The sequence below is a fragment of the Salvelinus fontinalis genome, chromosome 30, assembly GCF_029448725.1.
Source record: "Salvelinus fontinalis isolate EN_2023a chromosome 30, ASM2944872v1, whole genome shotgun sequence".
Lineage (NCBI taxonomy): Eukaryota > Metazoa > Chordata > Actinopteri > Salmoniformes > Salmonidae > Salvelinus > Salvelinus fontinalis.
The window spans coordinates 29,502,532-29,522,307 of record NC_074694.1 but is presented as its reverse complement, the minus strand read 5'-3'; the positions used below and the strand labels follow the sequence as shown (position 1 = coordinate 29,522,307).

Sequence of the window (19,776 nt, the reverse complement as noted above, 5' to 3'; positions counted from 1 at the left end):
TTTAATGACTCCAACCTAAGTGCATGTAAACTTCTGACTTTAACTGTATAAAGGAATCAGCAGAAAAGGAAGGGGTGACGATACCTGGCTCGGTTGCAATGCCAAGTCCTGGAGACTGCTGGTTTGCTCTGATGGCAACTACATTGCCTGGAACAATAATTAAAACACTACCTAACAAGTCCCCTCCTCCCACTCTTGCAGAATAAGGTGGTCTGGTCTGGTGGCACTCTGTCCTTTTACAGTCTTCTCTGATGCACTGAAACACCACGCCAAATTCACTGAGCCCCTCTATATAGGGTTTGGAGTTTGTGAAGGCTCTTCGGTAAGACGGAGAACAGCATTCTGTGTCCTGAGTCCTCAGGGAAGTCACGCTCCGGTTCAAACACAAACGTGCCATACATTTGCACATAGCATTTTTTCTTCCCATAAAACATGACCTTGTATAATCGGTTAACCCAGAAGTAAAATCTTGCGTACACGCAGAATCTGCCCACGGGAGATGAGTGATTGTGTGGGACATATGTACTACACTTCATTCACTGCTGTTTAAATGGTAATGTTGTATGTAATTAGCGTCTGCTAAATTACCAATGTTTTGTGTGATCATTCTGATAAATGCAGCATCATGATTTTTTTGTATGTAACATTAACTGTCCTATGATGCTGTTGCTGTTGATAGTAATCAAGGAATAAAATAGATTACCATTGAGTCCACACATCACTGCTTTAATCTGAGTGATAAAACACTGTTAACTGATGTATTTTACAGTTACTGTAAATGTCAACTGCAGTGTTCTTGGCAGACACATTATACTGATAAGGCTTGTACCAGTGGAGGCTGGTGGGAGGGGCTAAACTGGGGTCAGTCCCTGCACCTCTCCTGTTCCTCTGACTCACCTTAGACCTCACCACAAAATTGACCTTAGATCTGAGTCATTCAACTCAAAGGTCTTTAATTATACATGTTTAAAAATGGAACTGGCCACAGAGTAGACTGAATGATGGATGAAAGGGGCTGTGTTCTCTCCATTACAATTCAGTGAATCATTTATCACCACTAAAAGATCCTGTTTCCCTCTGATGTCGTTTGTGTCTCTGCTGTTTCTCATTAAATCACATCAAGACCTGTACATCAACGGGCTGGTAATACTGACATATCAGATAATCCACTCCTGTGTGTGACACCTACACCACCCGATGTCACAGGAAGGCCATAAAGATCACCATGGACAACAACCACCCGAGCCACTGCTTGTTCACCCCGCTATCATCCAGAAGGCGAGGTCAGTACAGGTGCATCACAGCAGGGACCGAGAGACTGAAAAACAGCTTCTGTCTCAAGGCCATCAGACTGTTAAACAGCCACCACTAACATCAAGTGACTGCTGCCAACATACTGACTCAACTCCAGCTCACTTTAATAATGGAATTGATCAAAAATGTATCACTAGCCACTTTTAAAATGCCACTTAATATAATGTATATACTGTACTCTATATCATCTACTGCATCTTGCCATTTTTATGTAATACATGTATCACTAGCCACTTTAAACTATGCACTTATGTTTACATACCCTGCATTACTCATCTCATATGTATAAACTGTACTCGATACCATCTACTGCATCTTGCCTATGCCGTTCTGTACCATCAGTCATTCATATATCTTTATGTACATATTCTTTATCCCTTTACACTTGTGTGTATAAGGTAGTAGTTGTGGAATTGTTAGGTTAGATTACCCGTTGGTTATTACTGCATTGTCGGAACTAGAAGCACAAGCATTTCGCTACACTCGCATTAACATCTGCTAACCATGTGTATGTGACAAATACAATTTGATTTGACATGTAATACTGACATATCAGGCAATCCACTCCTGTGTGACAGCTTATCTGAAGGAGATGAAAATCAGACAATAGGCTTTCCATTATTGCAATTTTTATTGAGCAAAAGAACATACCAACAGAAAAATAACCAATAGCCTATTGAGATCATTGATCAAATTAATTAACCTGAAAAACCTGAATATTGCATGGACAGAAAGTTGTGGAATGCTTCAGACGGTTGCACTGATTGTGCAAGTCTTCATGAAATGCCAGATAGATTCTTTTGTTGATGTTGAAAATAGCTATAGTCAGAAAAACATTCTAATTTGACCTCTTTTATATTAATATCAGTGATTACTTAGTTTGTCCTGAATGTCTGCGGAGGCACTTTTATAGAGACCTAAGATGGGAGCAAGGGGCGACACACAGCAGTAAGCATATCTTAACCAAATCATACCAGGTCCAAACAATGCTGGCAGATATTTTAACATGTACTCTGTTGGCTTCCTTTGAATGCGCCAACAATTAAATCCACTCATCTCCCAGACATCGCCAATCCTCTTTTCTTCTAAATACTCTAACCGTTAAATAATAGCAAACCAATCTCAACATTCAATTGTTTTTATTCACATTTTCCATGAGGATCCACTACCAAGTACATAACTGTGCAGTTTTGAAATATGTCTGTATCGAATATAAAATAAATTTGTTTAAGTTTCTTTCAAAGTAACATTCACCTCCACTCGTGGTACAACTTTGGGTTAACAGTTTAAAGGATTTGCTACCAGGCTGCGTCACATCCGGCTGTGATTGGGAGTCCTATAGGGCGGTGCACAATTGGCCCAGCGTCGGAGGGGTTTGGCCGTGGTAGGCTGTCATTGTAAATAAGAATTTGTTCTTAACTGACTTGCCTAGTTAAATAAAAGGTTCAATAAAAAAAATTACGTTTTATTCAGACAGTATTTGGTTGTAAATTATTGCGATAACTTCAACACCAATTCACTCCTGTATTATAATTCACCTCAGTCCTCGGCACACTCCTCTCTTTTAATTTACTCACAACAGTAGTTTAATGTGTCTATCTACTCATGTTGATCCAACTATTAATTGATCGCTGTACAACAATGTTTTCTAGACTAATTGTTTAGAAACAAAGCCAACGCGTGCGCAACTATGGGGAAAAATAGATGGGGGGTTAACGCCTTAGACTGTTGACATGTCAATTATATTCTCCAAATGTTAATTGAAAACAAATACATTAGCACAATGATCACTTGTCTCCTTAAATACATCATTAGAGTTGTTGGTTAGCGAGCTTGTGAATTTTTGCCATAATAGCATAGAAATGACATCAGTCAAAACATGACATTAACCTTTGGACACGCAAGTTCTAAATATGAATAAACAGCCCTTACAGAGTGAGTTTTTAGCACTTTAGGCTTTGGTATTAGCCTGTCTGCGGGGCTGCGTGTGAGATAGGGCGGGAAACCTGAGGCACTAAATCCGGTGTATTTGATACAATAGTGGCATACAACAAGTGAGAGAGTGGTATGAGCATATATAGTACATATGGCGACCATGTCTAAGGCCGGGAAAGGCTGGCATCCTAAATACTTTTTCTTCATTTTTAAAAATGACAAATTTATTCTCCCCTGGAAAAACTAGGCTATAGTGGTGGCTACATTTCATCACCATGTCAACGTATTATCACCACATGTAGCCTACAGATGCCTGCCTCGTCACCAAGCGAGGAAGATATTTCTCAAATGCGGTGAGTATTATGGCTTGGATAGGTTTTAGCCTGGTCGAGGCGGAGGATAATGAGAACAGGGTGGTGGACAAAGTCATGTAAGCAACAAAGTGAGGTAGTTTGTGCAGGCAATCAGATTGAATGGTGCGTGCGTCTAATCAGCTATATTGTATGCAGAGAACGTGGCATGAGTGAAGCGAGGTTGTAGATATAATGGGTTTTCGTAAACTATGGAGCTAGACAGGATTAAGCTTTGGTGCCATCTAAGGGGATGAATGTTGTGGGTGGATCAGTTATCATTCTCCTTCCAAAACTTGGTTACATTTATATAAACTTCAAGTATTACTAAGTACACAGTATATTTATAGTTTATAAACTTCTGTGTTTGTCCGCCAATTTATTGATAAATCCCCCTTCATAGTATTATTTCGTCCATCATATCCCCCCACGATACCTTCCCCCGTGCACTGAAACCCCCCCACAAATTAAATGAATGCCCCTCAAACTCCACTAAAATGGTTTCAACCAAATCTGTCAGCCCTGTTAGTGAAAACATGATATTTTCTGGGCAATGGGTGCAACCATCTTTGACTTTGTTTATTTGCGTCTTATGCTGTGTTCAAAACTACTTGGAACTCGGAAAAATACAAGGTAAAATCATGACACAAGTGATCTTCACATCGGAAAGTCAGAGCTTTAGAAAGAGGCCCCGAGTTGTACGATGTTCAAATCTATTTTTCACTAGTCGGAGCTCATTATTTTCAGAGTTCCCAGTGGTTTTCAATACACTGAAGTCGGAGATTTCCAATTTCCCAGCTTTGAATGCGGCATTATAGTGAAGTCTGGGATTAGGGAGTTCTCGCAAAACGTAAAGAAACATGGCTGCCATCATAAAGAATGTAGCTGCTGTTAGCTTAGCTGACACGCATTTATTTTCTAAACATTACATTAGTCTTTTGTGCCCACCAGAGATGTGGTATATTGTAAACTAGTCTAGCTGTTAGGTTGCCAACTTGTGTTTTGTTTTTTTGTCAGCGCAACTTAGACTGGTTTATTGAATGAGTTTGAGCTGTGGATGTGTTCCGTGTGATGCTTGGATGATGAAGTTCTTATCTTTGATATTTTATTGTAAAATGGAGGAATAAAGTTTAAGACCTTTACTTTCCATCAGTACAAAATAATATTTAGATGCTGTTCAGACAACGCGTTTGTTGCATCATACGTTATGTTGCTACTGTTCCAATCACGTATTTGAGATTGTACGCTGCAGGGACCACTCAACATTGATCACAAATAAGTGACTGTATGCGTCAAAGGGTTAACAAGTTACAAGCTGAAACGAGCCACCCACATGGCAACTTGTCATTGTTGCTAGCTATCTGACCGTTCAGAATCATAACAACTCACGCCTTCCAGCCACATCGATGCGCGCATCATGTTAGCCAACCGATCTATAACCCTCAACACGATGCTGGGCTGTCCTCTGTATCATTGACGGGGGAGTGAATATCTAACCAAAGTTATAATTCCTCCACTCTCCCTGAATTAAAAGTCAAGAAAAGAATAACGAGAATTTTAAAACTCAAGCCTGGCAATGTGCTACCCTGGTTACGGCCTTAAACTCCGGGGGAGGCGATTAGTAAAATGGATTTTTAAATATACATATTTTTTTTAGAGGCCACTATCAGGTTAAAATCATTGGACCTGGCCTCCCGAGTGACGCAGCGGTACAAGGCACTGTATCGCAGTGCTTGAGGTGTCACTACAGACCCGGGTTCAAGCGGGCGGGTGTTAAGCAGCGCAGTTTGGCAGGTCATGTTTCGGAGGACACATGACTCGACCTTCACCTCCCAAGCCGGCTGGAGAGTTGCAGCGATGAGACAAGATCGAAATTGTGGAGAAAAAAATAAAAAACAAATTGGACTATGAACTGCACTCACTTGCTTCCTTAGTGGACACCACCCTCAGTCTAGTAAAATACTTCTATTTAATTTCTTATTTAAATTTTTTGGATAATTTTCTTAACTGCATTGTTGGTTAAGGGCTTGTAAGTAAGCATTTCACTGTAAGGTCTACACATGTTGTATTTGAAGCATGTGACAAATACAATTTGATTTGCTTAATTCAAAAACAAAATAATTAAGGATCACTATCAAAATAGTCTAATTCTCAATGGCATAGTACAGTCATGACCAAAAGTTTTGAGAATGACACAAATATTAATTTCCACAAAGTTTGCTGCTTCAGTGTCTTTAGATATTTTTGTCAGATGTTACTATGGAATACTGAAGTATAATTACAGGCATTTCATAAGTGTCTAAGGCTTTTATTGACAATTACATGAAGTTGATGCAAAGAGTCAATATTTGCAGTGTTGACCCTTTTTCAAGACCTCTGCAATCCGCCCTGGCATGCTGTCAATTAACTTCTGGGCCACATCCTGACTGATGGCAGCCCATTCTTGCATAGTCAATGCTTGGAGTTTGTCAGAATTTGTGGGTTTTGTTTGTCCACCCGCCTCTTGAGGATTGACCACAAGTTCTCAATGGGATTAAGGTCTGGGGAATTCCCTGGCCATGGACCCAAAATATCGATATTTTGTTCCTCGAGCCACTTAGTTATCACTTCTGTATTATGGCAAGGTGCTCCATCATGCTGGAAAAGACATTGTTCATCACCAAACTGTTCCTGGATGGTTGGGAGAAGTTGCTCTCGGAGGATATATTGGTACCATTCTTTATTCATGGCTGTGTTCTTAGGCAAAATTGTGAGAGAGCCCACTCTCTTGGCTGAGAAGCAACCCCACACATGAATGGCCTCAGGATGCTTTACTGTTGGCATGTCACAAGACTGATGGTAGAGCTCACCTTTTCTTCTCAGGACAAGCTTTTTTTCCGGATTCCCCAAACAATTGGAAAGGGGATTCCCCAAACAATCGCAAAGTCATTTTTCATCAGAGAAAATGTCTTTACCCCAGTCCTCAGCAGTCTAATCCCTGTACCTTTTGCAGAATATCAGTCTGTCCCTGATGTTTTTCCTGGAGAGAAGTGGCTTCTTTGCTGCACTTCATCCAAAAGTCTTTGCCTCACTGTGCGTGCAGATGCACTTACACCTGCCTGCTGCCATTCCTGAGCAAGCTCTGTACTGGTGGTGCCCCACAGCGGAATCAACTTTATGAGATGGTCCTGGCGCTTGCTGGACTTTCTTGGGCGCCCTGAAGCCTTCTTCACAACAATTGAACCGCTCTCCTTGAAGTTCTTGATGATCCGATAAATGGTTGATTTAGGAACAATCTTACTGGCAGCAATATCCTTGCCTGTGAAGCCCTTTTTGTGCAAAGCAATGATGACGGCACGTGTTTCCTTGCAGGTAACCATGGTTGACAGAGGAAGAACAATGATTCCAAGCACCACCCTCCTTTTGAAGCTTCCAGTCTGTTATTCAAACTCAATCAGCATGACAGAGTGATCTCCAGCCTTGTCCTCGTCAACACTCACACCTGTGTTAACGAGAGAATCACTGACATGATGTCAGCTGGTCCTTTTGTGGCAGGGCTGAAATGCAGTGGAAATGTTTTTGGGGGATTCAGTTCATTTGCATGGCAAAGAGGGACTTTGCAATTAATTGCAATTCATCTGATCACTCTTCATAACATTCTGGAATATATGCAAATTGCCATGATACACACTGAGGCAGCAGACTTTGTGAAAATTAATGGGTGTGTCATTCTCAAAACTTTGGCCACGACTGTACAGTATTCCCCGATCCATTCCTCGAGTACCTCCAGGACTGCACATTTGTGCTCAGACCCTGAACCAGCCCACCTACATTAGTTGGATCAAGTGTACCGGTTCTGGGCTAGAGCAAAAATGTGCAGTTCTGGGGGTACTAGAGAAACAGATTGGGAAATAATGACATAGTACATCACCTCCAATTTTTTCAGTATTGTCTCGGTCATATACATCTCTTCTGCTCCTGCTCCAGCCCTTAGCGTGAATATGGAAGGTCTTCTGTCCAACAGATCGGCTCCGTTTGGGCCGAGCTTAGAAGTGACTTCTTTAGCTGCATTAACAACAAGTGTCATGTTCTGACCGGAGCAGATGACGGACATCTCAGTCCTCCAATCCCAGTCCGGAGAGCTGGGGGCAGGAGGGCTACAATTGGTTTGTGTGTCTGGCTGTCCCGCCTTCCCGTACAGAGCCCTCCCACTAGGCTCTGGGGGAGTGGGTTTGGTTGGTTGATGGTGGCCACAGGGGCGTGTCCTCAACGTTGTCAGGACTGTAGGGTACCCTTTAGGTACCACATCCCTCCAAAGCTCACACAGCACTCCTAATAAGAAAGGACCAGAGAACATAGGTTAGAAACACAGCTGGTTCTTGAGACATTTGCAAAGCTCTAGGAACCCCTTCAGAACTGTGTCAACTCTGTACCCACTCAGTTACTCAATGGCAACTCTATTATAAGTTGGTTCCCAGAACCCATTCTAAAGCTGGTTCCAGAGCCTATTATATAAAGTTGGTTCTAGAACCCATTCTAAAGCTGGTTCCAGAGCCTATTATAAAGTTGGTTCCAGAACCCATTCTAAAGCTGGTTCCAGAGCCTATTATAAAGTTGGTTCTAGAACCCATTCTAAAGCTGGTTCCAGAGCCTATTATAAAGTTGGTTCCAGAGCCTATTATAAAGTTGGTTCTAGAACCCATGCTAAAGCTGGTTCCAGAGCCTATTATAAAGTTGGTTCTAACAGCCCATTCTAGAGCCTGTTTCTAAAGCCAGTTTGAGACGCTGTTCAACAGTCTGTTCTATAACTATGTTCTGAGACCAGTCGTACCTTAAGCAGGCGGTCCACATCGGCCTTGGTAACCTGGTCTCCCATCTCCTGCGTCAGCCTGGTCTGGATCACGTTCCTCCTCACGCGGTAGTTCTTCATGAAGATCTCATACAGGACCTGACGATGCTGAGGGGCAGGACATACAACAAGATCTTAAATGTAGACTCCATAAACACATCCTGATCTCAAGTTAGAGAAGGCAAACGGCTTAAGACATGATCCATGTATTTCTCAATGACTTCAAAACCATAATACAGGACATACACATACTCCGAGTGATTCAGTAGGAAACAAACAGGGAAAAAAACATTTGTACAGACTTGATATAAAGAACCCCACCCTTGCCCCTGTCGTTGTTACCTTGTCGAAGGTCTCTCCTGTCTCCCACACAGCAAACACCTTCTGCTCATCAGCAGCTGCTGTGCTCTGGGCTGGAAACTACAGGGAAGAAAAGAGAGGAAGGAAACAACTATTGAAATGACAAGAAAGAGGAGAGGATAAAATAGATAGAACCAATGAAATGGAGTGAAGAGAAGAGAAAGACAACTGAAGAAACTAAGGGGACAGGAAAGAAACCGCTGAAGTGACCCACACAATCTCATTGCACTTGGATTTACAGACAGAAGAGACATTTTTTACAACACTTGTATTATTCCCAATCCCAACAAAACACTGAGGCAATGCACATCTACAGACAGGCGTGCTGTGTTCATAAAATGACTAAGAGCAACTGCTTGATAAGAGCAACTGCTAAATGACCAAAACAAATAAACCAATCACTAAATCAACCCTCTCCACTCCCAGTAAGCATTAAACCCTGCTGGGATAGGATGAAGTTGCCCTAGAGGGTGATCTAAAAGTTTTACCTTCCGTCTGCCTAATGTTTACGGTTAATCTGATCCTAGATCTGTGATTATGGCCAATTTCTAACCAGTAATAGGCTTTGTCCTCTCAGCCAATAACAGAAGCTATTTAACAGTGGGCTGGTTTCCTCCACCCCTCCAGGGCCTAAAATCCTACCACCTCCTGAGGAGAGAGAGGAGGATAAGAACCTAAGCCAGGTTGAAAGGGGATCTGGTACGAGGGAGAAGATGAGCTCCTTATCCATACAATAGGCATGTCTTGGTATTAATGCTAACAATGTTCATTCAACTGTTCCTCTGATGTGTCCTATGGAATTAAGACATAACAATGAGAGCAACGTTTGAAGAGCCACACCTCACAGGGAAATGTAGGCTTCGCCTAAGGTACAGTGCAGGCTGGTGGGTTGTAGTTCAATTGAACAGCTAGATTCTACAATCCCACAGTCATCAGGCTCTATTCAGAGCTGAACCTGAGAAGGCCAACCCTCCAGTGCATCACTGCTCTCTACCTACTACCCTCAGGAGCAAAGCTGGTGTGCTGCTACAGGGATAGGTCACATACCAAAACCACCGTTAGTTTGTTATTCTGTTTAGGAAAGGTGATAGCCGCACTCCTGAGGCAAGCAAGAGACCACCATTCAGGAGTAGCAGAGAGCCCAGGCAGGCTAAGTTTCATCTGGCTGGGAACCTAACGCCGATGTCTTTAGTTCAGGGAGAGGATGTTTCTTTGGATATCCAGGCTTACTCATCGGGTGGAAGAACAGGCCTGTCTAACTGAAATCATCCAGTACCACAGTGGGTTGTCAGTTTACGCTTTCCAGTGGAACTAACCCCATCCCCATGTCCTTTTCACAATCTTAAACCTCATCGGATAGTAATCCTGTAGCAGGGTTAGGGCTCTAATACTCACAGGCACCAGTATCTGTTTGCAGTGGCTCATCAGTATAGTATCCTGTAGCAGGCGGTCTGAGATGGAGTGGAACAGGCTGTCTCCGGGAGGCAGGGAGGCCAGGTGGAGGTTGAACAGCCTCTTGACTTCGCTCAGCGTCAGCACATGCTGCTTCCTGAACATGTTCCACACAAAGTCCCTCAGCTCAGGGGACGGTGAGTGCGTGTGAGTCCCGCCGTGCCCATTATGAGGATTCAAGGCAGCGGAAGTGGCGGCGGATGGGTAACCATTTACCAACCCGTTAGGGAGAGCGGAGGAGGAAGAGGATGTGTCCATAGGTTCGTCTTCACCGTCGCTGACAGGTTCCTCTTTGACTCTGACCCCGGTTCCACCGCTCGGTCCAGCTCCACCCTTTCCCTGTCGACGAGCGCTCAGGTCCTTCTGAAGAGAGGGCTGGTTCTGTCGTGCACGCTCATGGGCTGCCTTCAGACGCTGCTCGCCACTCACGTGCATAGCTTCTGTAACAGAGAGGCACACAGTTTTCAGCTAGAGACACATAAATACCTTATGCCAGAAGGACTTTCCTATGAGCACACAATCATTACACACCTGTTTGTGGGTGCTTTTTGGATACCACGTCCTCCTTAGAGAAGTTGAAGACCTTCTCCAATCTGCAAACAAAACCACCACAAACAATTAAATCAACCCAGTCTCTTTCCACATTACCATACCAAGAGAAACAGTGAGTGATAGTGTGTGTTCGCGTATATCGTCTCTTACTTGCTCTGTATCCCCATCCACAGCATGTGCTGCCGCTGGGCCACGTCAGGGTGCTTTTTGATGAAGTCACTGTCGCTTGGCAACATGAACTCCCAGCCACGGTTTATACGAGGCACCGCCATGTGTTCCAGGAAGTCCTTCACATCCTCCGGCGGGAGCTGAAAATAATAGGTGTGGACATAGATTTAGTAACACCCTCTAGGGATAACTGTTAGTGAGTGTGTTACACCATGTACTTTAAATAAAGTTGTACTTTAATTGGGTATATCATCTTTGGCCAGGTGAGAGACTAAAGGTCTATGTATCACTAGTAGTATCAACTGTTTAAACAGCTGATTACCTTGATGATGGCTGTGATCTCCTTCCTCATCACTGAGCGCTCCTGAGTGAATCTCCACATCTGAAAAGAGAAACCGGTAATTAACAGGATTCAAAACTGTTTTTTTTTCTTTCACCATGAATTCTCTTGAAATTTGAACGTGTGGTACATTTTACTGTGGACCTGTGCAGGAAGATATGCTATGAGATATGGTAGGGATATATACAGTGTAACTCACCACAAAGTCTCTTCCTCGACACAGCACTTCAGCAGGCACACCACTGTGGGGACTACAGCTGTTCTTAGGATACAGCACATCACTGAGGGAAGAAAAAAACTGTTCAATTGGTTTCAGGAACATGACCTGAAATATTTCTGGGACAATATAACTATATTTTTAGTATTCAAGCATTATCTCTGTTCATGAAATCACATATTTAGTTATTGAAAAACTAAACCCGAATTAGAACTACATTTTGGATCGATTTAATTTTGATGTGAACCTGGTCCCTAGGGCCTAGTGCCTCCACAGTCCTGCTCTGCTGGTCTCACCTCTTGACCACCCAGTTGCCCTGCACCAGTAGCGCCACCTGCTGGATGCAGCGCAGCACTGCAGTGGAGTCTGTCCCAGGGGTCAACAAACCCATCAGGTTGGCAAACGGTATCACTTTGACTAGAGGGGAAGAGAGAAATGATGGAAAGAATAAGATGGAGAAAAGCATGTACAAATATTTCAATTTCCGTTGGGGACAATAACAATTTATTGGATTGAAAGTAACAAGGTTAGCAGTTAGTGAGCGTACCATTCTTCAACAGGGTTTTGACCTGGTCACCTAGCGGCAGGGTCCGGAGCTGAGCCATGGACAGCACATTACTGGGACCTACGGGCCTCACACTGACACACACACAGGACATCGGTTTCATACCTGAAATTTTACATGGAATAAGTAGTACATTACACACTTCATGTAAGTGTTACTTACATCTTCTCCTCTGTGATAGGGGGCATGAGCATTGCCAGGTACTCCCTGAGAGAAGAGAGATGAATAAAGGGAGTGGGAGGAAAGAGACATAAGGGAGGTCACACAAAAGCAGCCCGACAGTCAAAAAACAGCACAAAAATAAAGCAAAAGCAGACACTTAAATAGGGACACTACAGGTTAGTACTCACTTTGGTGTTTTTACCAGTTCTGTGTTCTCAGAGCCTCCCATGGCCTGACAGTACAGGTATTGCCTCTCGTGGTCTGACCGGCCATCCTAAACACACACACATAAAGCAGGTGTTGAATTGGTATTGGCAGTGACTTGGATTAACAGAGGCCAGAAAAGAGTGCATGAGAACGCCTCATTACGTTGAGGCCGTGGTAATGCAGGTAGACCCAGGGCTCTTCTGCCTGTTTCTTCTGAAGGAAGTCATACGACTGGATACGCCGCTGACGAGCCTGGTCCGACTCAGGACGGGAAAACCTCACCTAGAGCGAAGAAACGGAGCTCAACAATTGTTTTAAGAGGATCATTGTGTGAGAACTGTGATTGTAACTGTGTGTTTCCTTACAGTGACGGCCTTGACGTCTTCCTCCACCTCATCCTGAGAAGAGTCTCCCCCTTCGTTAGCGGCCTCCCTCTCTCTGTGTTTGCCGTCAGCCTTATCCAGATAGGAGAAGCTGGGTCGCATCTGGAGGATACCCTGCAGCGGCGTGATGTGGAGCTCCCCTGGTGACAACACAAGTCAATGACAAACATTTAGATATTGACACTAACATAAACACAAGCAGGAGCAATGACAGTGCTGATCAGGGCCGATTGGATATGAATGTAGAGAAACACAGCTACCTTTCCTGAAGACAGCAGCAGCGTATCTGGAGGTGTTGGTTGTGGACTGGATGGATGTGAACGTCTGTTTGTCCATCATCTTCCTGCAAGGAGATTGATCAATGATCAGTGTCAATTCGCAGCATGCCACATACACAACTGAGACGTAAGGACTAACAGAGTACTAAGAAGCGAACCAGCACAACGTGCACTAAGTATTGCACTCACACAGAGTAGGTGTTGGAGTCCTCTGAGGTGGTTCCGTCCACATTGAGGGCAATCTGCTCTCCTTTACTTCGACAGTAGTTAGGACTCAGAGTGTTAATGGCCATCTCCAACTCCACCTACAGAGAGACAAATTGTAAGCCGAGAATGTTTTATAATTAACAGGCTGAGGAAGATAAATCATAAGTTGTCATTTAGGTATCAATGGGAGATGGAAATCTTTAACAAGGGAGCCCTGTCACACCTTCTGCTGCTTGGGCTTGATCTTGGCAGATAGATGAGTGACATCATCATAGGTCATAGAGGAAGGGCGTACTGGATACTATAAAAGGAGAAAAAAAATCAAGATAAAGAGTAACAAATTATTTTTTACCACAAACATATCAAATCGACACAGCTTGATGCCGAATAGATGTAGGTTTACCTGGAACAGATATAGCTTGTCCGCAAGGCTTTTAGCTAGGTATACATCAATCTAAAGACACAGAAAGAGAGAAAGCTTGGGTTCATATTCTTTTCATCACTCATCATGGCCTTGCCAAGAAGATCAAATCTAGGCTTGGGCAGAAACATACTGGAAAATGGGGAACCTAGTCACTCACCTCTTGTATGATGGGGTCATCGTCCTCCTCACTGGCCATAGTGAGGGGAGAGGTCTGGGGGAGACGTCAATGAGCAGCAGCAGACCTCTGGGGACCCAACCTAGGATGAAAGAAATGCTGAGTGACTGAGACACTCTAACAGAGGCTACTTTCCAATAAATATCAAGGGTCTTATTCTGGTTACATGATCAACGCTCGGCTTCCGCTTGACAAAAAGAATCTCGCTCTTTTTCCCATAATAATCTCATCATGTAGACTATACGTGCAGATACAGTGTAGAGCGCACGTGCCAATACCAGAGTGGGCACACTTGCTATACAACACAATGTTTCTTTGAGAAAACCATCAGTAGAGTTGATAATGCGATTAAAAAAAAAACTTTTTTTATTTGGTACGTGGGAATTTAACTCCCAAAGATATTTTTATGTGCACTCATCACACGCAGCCTTTTGTCAACTTGATGGAAACATCTCTGTTGGGAAAATGTGCATATTGTTTTAATGCAGATGATTAAATATTCACATGAAAATCTGTCACCAATTGGATGGAAAGCTAGCTAGAGATGCCACAGAATTGCTAAACCCAGAGGCCCAACATTGCGATACTTCCGGGAACCTTTCGTGAAGCAGATTCGACAGACCAGACGAGTTTGAGAAAATAACATTTCGTCCTTAGTTGTTAATTCTCAAAATCTAAAGGCACGACGTAAATTTGAGCCAATGTCTTAAGTAGCTCAACATCTTGTGAAAGTGACATGTTTTCCTTTGTCAAACATTTTCTAAAATCGACAGAGTGCCTTTCAAGGCCTGCACATGAACAGTTCGGCACGAGACAACCGTTAGACCTAATTACGTGTTTCTGCGCATAAGCTTAGCTAGCCAGGTGGAGACCGTGGCGAAGTTGGAGAGAAGTCTTGTGAATTATGACGCAGAAGAATGGCGCTAAAATCAAACCTGCGTCTTCAGAATATAGACCTACGTCTCCCGTATATACAGCTAGTACTGGAACTCGCAAATATAAAACAATGTCACGACTGACTACAAGAATCCAAATATGTCAGATCAGGTTTGCAATGAATAACTTCAATCAGACCCCCTGTCACCCAGAGGGGGAAGGAAAGAACTAGTGGTTTAAAGGACCAAAGCACACTCTTTGGTCCTTTAAAAACCTGCTGTATGTAATATCTTGTGTGCTATAGCTTAACTACATATAACTACATCTGACTCTGGATAACAAAATTGTTTGTTTCTAACATTAGGGCTGTTTTCCTAAAGAAGTTAAATCCGCTTCATGTTTTGTTTCCTTGCCAAGATACTAATGAGGATCGCGATACTGGTATCATCCCAGCCATAAGTTAATAGTGACAATGGAGGGAGTGTCATGGAGTTTAAGTATCAAAAAATTGTTGGAGTACGATTCAAGAAAAAAAACAAGTTTACATTTGAATATTTGTAGCTACTTTAACTAAGGAGGTATTTGGACATAAATGATGGACTTTATCGAACAAATCAAACATTTATTGTGGAACTGGGATTCCTGGGAGTGCATTCTGATGAAGATCATCAAAGGTAAGTGAATATTTATAATGTCATTTATGACTTCTGTTGACTACACAATATGGCGGATATCTGTTTTGGTTGTTTGTCTCTGAGCGCCGTACTCAGATTATTGCATGGTGTGCTTTTTCCGTAAAGTTTTTTTGAAATCTGACACAGTGGTTGCATAAGGAGAAGTGGATCTAAACTTCCATGCATAACAGTTGTATCTTTTAGCAATGTTTATTATGAGTATTTCTGTAAATTGATGTGGCTCTCTGCAAAATCACCGGATGTTTTGGAACTACTGAACATAATGCGCCAATGTAAACTCTGATTTTTGGATATAAATATGAACTTTACCGAACAAAACATACATGTATTGTGTAACATGAAGTCCTATGAGTGTCATCTGATGAAGATCATCAAAGGTTAGTGATTAATTGTATCTCTATTTCTGCTTTTTGTGACTCCTCTCTTTGGCTAGAAAAATGGCTGTGTTTTTCTGTGACTTGGATTTACAACAAGTGTATCTTTAAAATGGTGTAAAATACTTGTATGTTTGTGGAATTTTAATTATGGGCTTTCTGTCGTTTTGAATTTGGCGCCCTGCAGTTTCACTGTATGTTGACGAGGTGGGACGCCACCGTCCCACATACCCTAGTGAGGTTAACTTGTTTAAAAGTCTGGTTCGGTACCGAGAACATTAATCTGTTTTTTATTGGATATTTGGGTTTCTTTGTCAATAGCTATTGAACCAAGCATGCCATGAACATTTTATATTCTGAATCAGGGGAGGATTGAGATTTATTTAAAAAAAAATGTAGATATAAAAGTGTGTTCTCCATTCTCCCCTGATTCAGAATATACCATAATAATTGTCTCCCTCTGCAACTTGATTCTCGACTTTGATGGGCCACCCTCAGGTGGTGAGGGTAGGTAACAACATCTGCCATGCTGACCCTCAACACTGGGGCCCCTCAGGGGTGCGTGCTTAGTCCCCTCCTGTACTCCATGTTCACCCACGACTGTTTGACCATGAATGACTCCAACACCATCATCAAGTTTGCTGAGACGATGATGAGACTACAGGGAGAATGTCAGACACAACAACCACTTTCACACTCTCCACAAAAGCTGCTACTACTCTGTTTATTATCTATCCTGTTTGCCTAGTCACTTTTACCCCTATCTACATATTACCTCAACTACCTCGTACCTTCTTGTATATAGCCTTGTTATTGTTATGCATTACTTTTAAACTCTGCATTGTTGATCAAGGGTCAATAAGTTAGCAGCTCACAGTCAAGTTTACACACCTGTTGGGTTTTGGCGCATATGACAAATAACATTTCATTAGGTAAACAATACCTTCCTGAACCCACAGACAACTGGCAACTGGTCGAATAAGTGTAATTGTATTGAACATTCTGGCTGGTAAGGAACATTTCCCCTATTTTGCAGACGAACTATATAACGTTACCAATTACTTGTGTGTTACAGCCTGATTAATTAGACTACCATCGAGCTAGCTAACGTTAGCTACAGACACACATTATCACCATAAGCAACATAGCTAACTAGCCAACAACTAGCTATGTAGCTAAGTTAAAGGTGTAAGCTAAATACCTTTATCATCGTGTGTAGTTATCGCAGTAAAATAGCATGTGGAATTTGCTAGCGTTAGTGTACATAGCTTATTTACATTGACACATCATGACAAGTCACCTGTTTAAGACGGCTAGCGTTAGTAGCTAACGAGCTAGCATATCTGTGTTAGCGAGCTAGTCATTCGACCAAACCCAGTGACTCAAAACGAATCGCTAAAACAAAACGAATTCGTGAAATAACAAGAGTAACGCGGTCCAAAACCGCAAAGTAATTGTGGCTAGCTAGCTAACGTTATATCTGTAACGTTAGCTATTAATGTACCGAGCAATCAAAATAATTGAAAGTTATTTGCCAGGCCTCGATTGTTTTAAAATAAGTTTTCACTGGTATATCAATTAAACTGAGGACTAAATCTCACCTGCCCATTTGACCGTTCCCCTCCGTTTATGTCATTCACGTTCACTTCAAGTGAGCTGGCTAAAGTTGCGGTAGCTGTCTGCGAATGCTGCCATGTTGCTTGGCTAGAGCTTCACACAGACATGGCCACACGTGGGGAGGAGCTGCTATTTGTGTTCCCACAATGCAAAGCGATAAAAACGTTAACTTTCTTGCCTGCAGATGTCGCAAAAGCTCTTAAAATAAGATAATGTACTTGATGTCATAATACCGTGTGAAATTGAGTAGCATTGCTACGTTTTGTTAATACAGTGTATACATAATTATAGTCTGCTCTGTTCGCGAGTTATCGCTTGGACTGTCTGAGTACATCACCCGGGATAAAAAATAGCTTGGACTGTCTGAGTACATCACCCGGGATAAAAAATATACATATTGACAGCGGTGGGATTCGAACCCACGCCCCCGAAGAGACTGGAGCCTTAATCCAGCGCCTTAGACCGCTCGGCCACGCTATCATATAACATAAGAGTGGAAAATAACACAGTTAATATACAGATATTGTCGTCTTTAATTGTTTCCAAACAGTCAGTATTGCCGCTAAATATTGATAACTAAGCAGTAAGGCCCGAGGGGGTGTGGTACAGTGCCTGGATACAGCCCTTAGCCTTGGTATATTGGCCATGTCCCACAAGCCCCAGAGGTGCCTCGTTGCCATTATAAACTTGTTACCAATGTTTTTTTATTTTTTTTAATGTTTTTTTATTTTATTAACAACAAATCAATACAGAAAGTACATAAGGGAACACAAGTATATATAGATGATATATAATGGACAATCGAGCTAGGGGGTACAATATCACATTACAATTACACAAGGACCTTAATTAAGGGACATACATACACTTACAATTCAAACAGCTTTTTGTTAGTAGAGTGTTTAACTGTCTTAAAATACAGTTACAATGTGTTTTTTTGTTAGTAAATTTACATTTGTGTATATGAAATGTGGACAAAAGAATAATGAAATGAATTACATAAAAATGTTTCAGCTTATTTCTATCGTATGTAAAGAATCTCTCCACAATAGTGTAAAATCTTCATAAATGTGTTCAATTATAAATCTACTGATGTCTTGCCACAGTTTTCTTACGTGTATACAATGCCAAAAAAAGATGCAACACTGTTTCTGGGTCATCATTACAAAAGGAGCAATTTGAGCTGATGTTTTCCTTAAACTTCTTCATATAGTGGTTGGCAGGATAATATTTATGAATAATTTTAAAGGAAACTTCCTTAATTTTGTTAACAAGTAGGTATGTGTGTGGCAACATCCAAACTTTTTTCCAACAGATATTATCAATAAATCCATTCCAATAAGGCATGACATAAGGTATTGATACAACATCCTGCTGAAACAAGGTTCGTATCGCTCTGTTGTTGAATGGACCAAAAGAGAAACAAATCTTTCCTAATGATGAGTCAACAGGGTCAATAGAAGGTAGGCTCTGAGGATCAGGTCTTGACACGTTCCTGAATAACAGAGCAACACCTGAGGAAATGGCGTCTAAAACAATTGCAAAATCTTTAGGTGTTACAGGGACCTTGTAAAGTGATAAGAATTACTTATAACTGAGTAAAAGACCCTCTGCATTTACCAGTTGGCTCACCAATAGGATATTATTTCGGGAACCAATATTCTACAAACAAATAAGTATTTTTATACAATATATCCCGATTATTCTATATATAATATCTGTGTGGAGAAAAATTGTGTTTATAAATTAAGGACCATGATAAGAAAACCTGCCGATGAAAAGCAGAAAGTTTCACTGGAATTTTGTCAATATTATAATTGCAAAACAACATGAAGTTAAGGCCACCAAAAGTAGAGAAGACATGATGAGGAATAAAATTCCAGATAGAAGTGGGTCTTGTTTTATCCAATTGATCTTAAAAGTATTATTTAAAGTAGTAAAGTCCAGAAAATTCTGTCCACCATTCTCACAGTTTTCCTAATGTAATGGGTACGGTTTCTCCAAAGAAAGTTGAAAAGCATCTGGTCTATCTCCTTGCTTATTTTACTGTCAAGATATAAAGATAGAGCGCCATATGTTAGTCTAGAGATTCCTTCGGCCTTGGTTATTAGGACTCTACCTTTTAAAGATAAGTCCCTCTGTAGCCATTGATTTAGATTCTTCTGGGTATTTTTAATAAGAGGGTTAAAATTTAGTAAGCCTCTAGACTTCTGATCCTTTATAATGGTTATGCCTAAATATGTAAGTTCTTCTTTTACTGGAATACCATAATATGAAGGTGTCACACAATCTTTGAC

The 19,776-nt window shown here is 41.8% G+C and overlaps 1 protein-coding gene and 1 non-coding gene across 2 annotated transcripts; both read right to left on the bottom strand.

The window, feature by feature from the left end:
• Nucleotides 1–1,926: 1,926 nt before the first annotated feature.
• On the bottom strand, nucleotides 1,927–17,616 carry LOC129828991 (DNA-directed RNA polymerase III subunit RPC5-like). The gene is made up of 20 exons (XM_055890369.1): nucleotides 17,464–17,616; nucleotides 13,900–13,999; nucleotides 13,722–13,772; nucleotides 13,542–13,619; nucleotides 13,301–13,416; nucleotides 13,094–13,176; nucleotides 12,816–12,973; nucleotides 12,613–12,732; nucleotides 12,432–12,517; nucleotides 12,244–12,288; nucleotides 12,064–12,155; nucleotides 11,813–11,933; nucleotides 11,499–11,580; nucleotides 11,282–11,341; nucleotides 10,942–11,099; nucleotides 10,771–10,832; nucleotides 10,183–10,679; nucleotides 8,770–8,847; nucleotides 8,410–8,535; nucleotides 1,927–7,910 (listed from the first exon to the last, which is right to left on the bottom strand). Exons 2-20 carry the CDS (start codon nucleotides 13,936–13,938, stop codon nucleotides 7,854–7,856), a joined length of 2,109 nt encoding a protein of 702 aa, XP_055746344.1. The 5' UTR covers nucleotides 13,939–13,999; nucleotides 17,464–17,616; the 3' UTR covers nucleotides 1,927–7,853.
• Nucleotides 17,617–17,877: 261 nt separating this feature from the next.
• trnal-aag (transfer RNA leucine (anticodon AAG)) lies at nucleotides 17,878–17,959 on the bottom strand. Its single transcript has one exon. It is a non-coding gene; the product is annotated as a tRNA-Leu (tRNA).
• Nucleotides 17,960–19,776: the final 1,817 nt, after the last annotated feature.